Raw genomic sequence first — 6,161 nt, forward strand, 5'->3', positions numbered from 1 at the left:
CCGAATATAAATTAATGTTGCAAAGATATTCTGGTACATTCCACTTAATACTTATACTAGATAATATTTTACCATATTATTGGTGCCCGCGTGGTGCAGTGGCAGAGCTTTTGCTCTAGAGTCACGGATTAAGAAGTTTTCGAATCCCAATACGGGACGTGAATCCGGTCTCTCGGGATGAGACTGTATAAACTGAGGTCCCGTGGTGCAGTAGGTGCTGTCATGAAAAAGATCCCTCTCTACTCAAAGGCTTTAAGTGCCCAGTAAAGGGCTAAATTTGCATCCATCCACCGGCAAGTGGTGGTGTCTCAATATGAGTGAAAAATTCTGGAAGGGACATCAAATAAACAAACAAACAAAACCATTTAAAATATTTTGTTCTCAAAGTTATGCCTAAAAACAATAGCACAACAATAAAACACTAAAGACATATGCACACAAGATGTTTAGAATTTTTTAAAACATTTAACAAAATGGGAAAGATGCTCATTTAAAATAAATCTCAACAATTTTAATATCTTTGGTCTACATAAAAGTGGCTCCATGAAAGATTAGAGTGAGAAAAGTGATTCTTTAAATTGTATTTTTACAGAAGAGTGACACATAATATATATCGGAGAAAGCTAGACCTCTATTTCTTCTTCCGTGGTAGTTACATTTATTTCCTCATTGTCAGAGATATCTGAGTCCATTACGTCAATAGTTTGTCGAAATAAGTCTCCATCAGCTTCACCATTCCCAGGTTTGGAGGCAGATGCAGTCGTCTGCCCACAGAATGTGTCTACGTCAACAAAAGACGTCTTATTTTCGTCCAATGACTTCAGTCTTTCGTGAATACGTTTATGTCGTTCCAGATTACTCTTATGACTCGTAGCATAATCACAGTTGGGACAGGAGAAATCTTTCTGGCCACTGTGAACAGACAGGTGACGTTTTAATAACGCTTTACGACAAAATCGACGTCCGCAATAAGGACACGAGTAACCATTGTGATGAAAAATCATAATATGTTCCCTTAAAGAAGCCTTAGTGCCAAAAGTCACTCCACAACACTCCAAAACTTTATCGCATGTTTGATGCATTGTGGAAATATGTCTTTTGAGGTTGTTCCTCCGATCTGTGACGTAGCGGCAATGTGGACATGGGAAAAGTTTCCCGCGAAATGTGTTACAAACAAGCATTGCAAGCTCGAGATAGTTTCTATTGATGATAGGCGTTTTTATTTTTGAAAGATCGGTTGGGAATGCAGCATGAGCATTGAAAGCTTGTAACTGTGCCGTGTTAAACTGTTTGAAATCACACATGTTTCCATTCTGAAAAGCAGGGTAAAATGCTCCTGGGTACTGTAGAAATGTTGCGGGAACTGGCATTCTGTGGACACTTGGTAATGTAGCTATTGCAAGACTTTGCGAAGAAGTTGTCGCTGTGGTACTTGGATTCAGTGCTCGTAACGAGGCTGTGGTCAAGGTTGAACTTGTTAGAGATGTTGGATCACCGGCAGATCGCGGGATTGGCTGTCTACTGATATGTGAGGTATGGGCTTGAGGTGGCTGAAGAGTTCTTCCGGAGTTTGAAGGGATAATGAATTGACCTCCAACCATGTGGATATCAGTGCGACTGCAAAAGAAAATTTACCCACTAAGAAAATCTAATTTAACATTTAATTTCATTCGCATAACTGAGATAAAAAACTAAAAATAAATTTAAGAATCAAAATCTTTTTTTACAACACCACTTTGATTATGTAGGCACTATCATTAGATAAAAAGAAGATATATGCTTAAAAATTTCATAAGCTTCCTCATATTAAAAAAGGAAATCTAAAAGTTATTTATCTCTGTAATATTTTTTTCATTTCTTGGAATACTCAACATCTTTCTCCTTAATCGGCTAATGGAATATTTTTTGAACTGATACTTTCCATCTGTGAATGAAAAAAGCTATTTTCCCTGTTTTAAAAATACAGAAAATAGTATCCAACTTTGTCAAAAATTAAATATATGTGAGATGTTCGCGAAAGATTTTTTTTCCACTTTAATTTATTTGTAGACCTTTTTATCTTTTTATGGTTTCTTGCAAATACACGTGTATCTGCTGATTATAGCCGAGTCTTTTATAAATCATACAAGACATGCAATATACATGTATTTATATTAATTTGCAAAATTTATTAAGTGACAATTAAAAATTGAAGTATTTTGTTTAAAAGACATAATCTGATAAATTTTAATTTTATTAAACTGCATGTTGCAATTAGTTGTTTCAAAATACAAGAAAATGTGAACTTACGAGACTTCTCTATTCAAGTTTTCAATTTCTTGTGAAACTGTAATGATGTGATTCTGTATGTAAGTGTACAACTTTTATTTGAATCTGTAATGCCAATTTACAATAATTTTATGATCTGTGATGTCAGTAAGCAATTCTGTGTAAACCTGTAATCTAAGTGAGCAAGTTCTTTTGTTAACCTGTTATATCAGTATGTAATTTTTATGTGAACCTTTTATGTCAGTATGAATTTTATGTGAACCTGTTATGCCAGTATACAAATTTTTGTGAACCTGTTAAATTAAGAAACTGTGCAGTTTTTTATGTGCATTATTAGTATGCAATTTTGTGTCCCCTGCAGGGCAGAGCGACTTTTAGGGATTACTTTACCCGGCGTCTGTCTGTCCGTCTGTCCGTCTCTCACACCTCATATCTGAAGAACTGTAAGAGGTATGGGTTAGATATTTTGCACATATATTGCGTGCCTCTATGGCTTTTATAAATTACCATGGATACAGACTTCTTGACCCTTGACCTACTTTTCAAAATAGTTCATATTGCCGGTATACAGCCTACTTTTGACATTTAAGAGGAAAATTTATGCTATCCGTATTCCACAACGGACAGACAATTGCATTAGAGACAGACTGAAATCTCTTTTTGAGGATTGTTGGAAAACACGTATTAATAAGAAGAAAAATAATAATCTATTATAATTTCAATTTATTTCATTCATATAAGGGTTGGGAAACCATATCTTCTTTGATTGTCAGATTCTACCTCAGTCTTACACTATCCATTGACGCATTTTTTTTTCTTTGCAGGAAAATACATGAACTATCATGCTAGTAGTAAATAAATAGCTGACAACTCTTTGATTTATTTACTTCTCTTTTAAAGCTACAAAGCAGGCGACCCATGCATTTTTTTGGAACACTCTAGTTTATATGAACCGATATTTTCAGTTACATTTTTGTGTGACTCTATATTTTTCTGTATATAAAGTACATGTACGTTTTACATGTATTTAAGTCGAAAGTCAACATATTTATGGCTAATTTACATACACTTATCATGTACATTTACAAAAATAATGGTATGTCTAGAAACTGACCAAAATAATTCTTCTTAAAGGAATTTTTTTTTTTATATTTTTTTAAAGCATACATCGAAATCGGAATAAAAATTGTGATGATAACGAACAGTACGGAACTCATAAACCCTGTAAACAATGTGAATAGTTACTAACACAGACCCCTGGAACCACCAGAGAGGATCAGGTGACGAAGAGGAGTAAGCATCCCCTGTTTATCTGTCACACCAGCTTAAGCCTTCTGTATTGATCAAATAAAAGTATTAATACGTTGCTAAAATTTGTATAAAAACAATGGCCTAACAATTTTATGAAACATCAGTCAATTAATAACCTAATCATAGGTTGTATTTGCAAACAAGGCTATTTTATGGACAATAGAATTTGAGAAATCTGACTTTAAATGAGATTATTTAAGTCATGTAAGATCAGTTTATTTTCAGTAACCTGCCTGTTTAAAAACTGATCGTATTCAGAACATGTTCATGCGTTCCGAAATAATCTGGAGACGTAATTTCCATTCTGTATGCAGTTGATATTGGAATATTACTGCAAAATAAGGCAAGTTGACAGTTGAAAAGCTAAAGTCATCATATAATAAAGCTGTTAGTTGTCCCCTAACGTCTATAGTCAGTATATGAAACTTATGTGCCAGGCTCTGTGGTGTCTTTTGTTTCTAGTTCATTAGAATAAAAATACATGTATTTTTAATATAGTAGATTAAACGCCGTCGATGTATCTAAATGTCGAATTGAAGAACACAGGAACTTTTTCTTCTGCTCATGTAGAAGTTTTTGAATAAATCCTGCTTAATAGCAATTAAAAACAAATCGCCTGACAAAAATGATTTCCAACAGATCGTTAGCAGACTAGGTTCCAAAGACTACCTACATAAAATCATTGTCCATGAGGAACTCCAATTTTCCTTTTTAGATATCAACTTCAGAGGACTTGTGTTGAATCAGAATAAAGTAACTTTGTAAATGACCAATTATAAGATATGAAAACTACTGAGCTCCTTTTGTGGACTCTGTGATTTCTTTTATTTCGAGTAAAAGTTTCAATGTTATTGCTTTTGGAAAATTTTGGAATTTTAATTTTCTTAAAACTTTTTTGGAGTTTTTGAGAATCCACATTTTGATTTATACAATGTCATGAATATGTTGTAGCAAGGTACGTTTTAAGTATCTCCTTCACACCAGTTAACAATTTTGTGAGAAGTAATGATAGGAGCTTTGAGGAATATTTACTGATCCTGCTATATTTTTTGTAAAGATTTATAAGAAGTCTGAGAATCCTGTATATAATAATCATAATCTACACCGCTGACTGGAATATTAAATATACTTATATTGAAAAATGAAACATGATTTAGAAGAATTTCATCCATTCAAAGGGGAACATGATAACAAGATAATAAGTGGATTACCAGATGTAGAATTAAAGCCAAGTTTTTTTTTAAATAAAGTCAAAATAACGAACCTTACAAAAAAGACCATATTGGATAAAGTTTTGTACGCTGAAAAAATTAAATAAATAGTGTTTATTTAGTCACCTCATGTATCACTTCCAATTTATTGAAAACGGAAGGAAAGATGGTTTGTATTTGGCCTTTTAATTGTCTAATTCTTTAACATACACTGTACATGTACATCAAAAACTCTTCATCCTTCTTACAAATTGAACGAAACTCCTGATATGCGTTAAGGTACTAGTATGTCACTCGTGACGCGATTTATATCAAGGATTTTTTGAAGAGTATATTTTAGATAAGTACTCCAACAGCACGACTTATATTAGCAAAGAAAATTGGGGGTCAGTGTGCATCTAACTTAGTAACGGTACAAATAACTTGCCTTTTTCACTTAAATTGTAACTCTTAGGTTAATCACTTTAACCTTTATCGTATTTTAACAGAAGTAATCATGACAATAAAAATAATCTTATTCTATGTAAAATAGTTTGAACAATATTCATCATTGAACAAATTCTGCAAATTAATGCGCATAAACTATTGTGTAACCTTTTTTCACTGAAAAAATATCATATTTAGGGTAATAAAAATCTAATTAGGCAATAAAATATTTTCTTTTATCAAGCTTTTCATGACTTAAGTGTTAATTGGTTGAATGTATTTAAAATAATGAAAGAAAAAGTTGGAATCAGTGAAGTAAATTTTGGGATATTGGTAATATATATATATATATATATATATATATATATATATATATATATATATATATATATATATATATATATATATATATATATATATATATATATATATATATATATATATATGCGATTTCCAGGCGAAAAACAATGTAAATTTTATCTTGAATTCTTCAATATATCATCCTTGGTAAAATCTGTTGAGTGAATGTGGAAATCTTTATTTAATATTTCTAGCATATAATGATCGACGGGGGAAAAAAACCCTGAGTAAAGATATGTAGGGCTAAAGTTCCAAGATAATAAATTTAGCAAATGTGTAGATTTGAAGAATTTTCTTCTAAATATCCTTCCACCACAAGAAATATTCCCCTATAAATTTTGAAGAAAATTTTGCTTCTTCATGATTTTGTGAGCAGTATTTTAATTGAATATTGTATTAATTGTATTGCTTAATTCAAATATGTTATAAAAATCGAAATTAAATACATAGTTTTGAAGTTAGAGGATCTGACCAAACTTTTCTTAAAAGCTGACAAGTGATATACCCTAATATGAAGATTGAAGAAAATTCTGGAAATCATGTATAAATTCCAGCAAAATTTGACAAATATGCTATTATGCTTTT

At 31.8% G+C, this 6,161-nt stretch overlaps 1 protein-coding gene across 1 annotated transcript; it reads right to left on the minus strand.

The window, feature by feature from the left end:
• Positions 1–490: 490 nt before the first annotated feature.
• LOC133179744 (zinc finger protein SNAI2-like) lies at positions 491–1,610 on the minus strand. The gene has a single exon (XM_061314441.1). The coding sequence runs from the start codon at positions 1,599–1,601 to the stop codon at positions 624–626; it is 978 nt and encodes a 325-aa protein (XP_061170425.1). The 5' UTR covers positions 1,602–1,610; the 3' UTR covers positions 491–623.
• Positions 1,611–6,161: the final 4,551 nt, after the last annotated feature.

Source organism: Saccostrea echinata, unplaced genomic scaffold (genome assembly GCF_033153115.1).
Source record: "Saccostrea echinata isolate AGI-Se365-2 ecotype Australia unplaced genomic scaffold, CSIRO_AGI_Sech_v1 ptg000001l, whole genome shotgun sequence".
NCBI classification, from domain to species: Eukaryota; Metazoa; Mollusca; class Bivalvia; order Ostreida; family Ostreidae; genus Saccostrea; species Saccostrea echinata.

Bases quoted from the DNA above. Each gene is read 5' to 3' on its own strand.
- LOC133179744 (XM_061314441.1), bottom strand. From the start codon at position 1,601: ATGGTTGGAGGTCAATTCATTATCCCTTCAAACTCCGGAAGAACTCTT.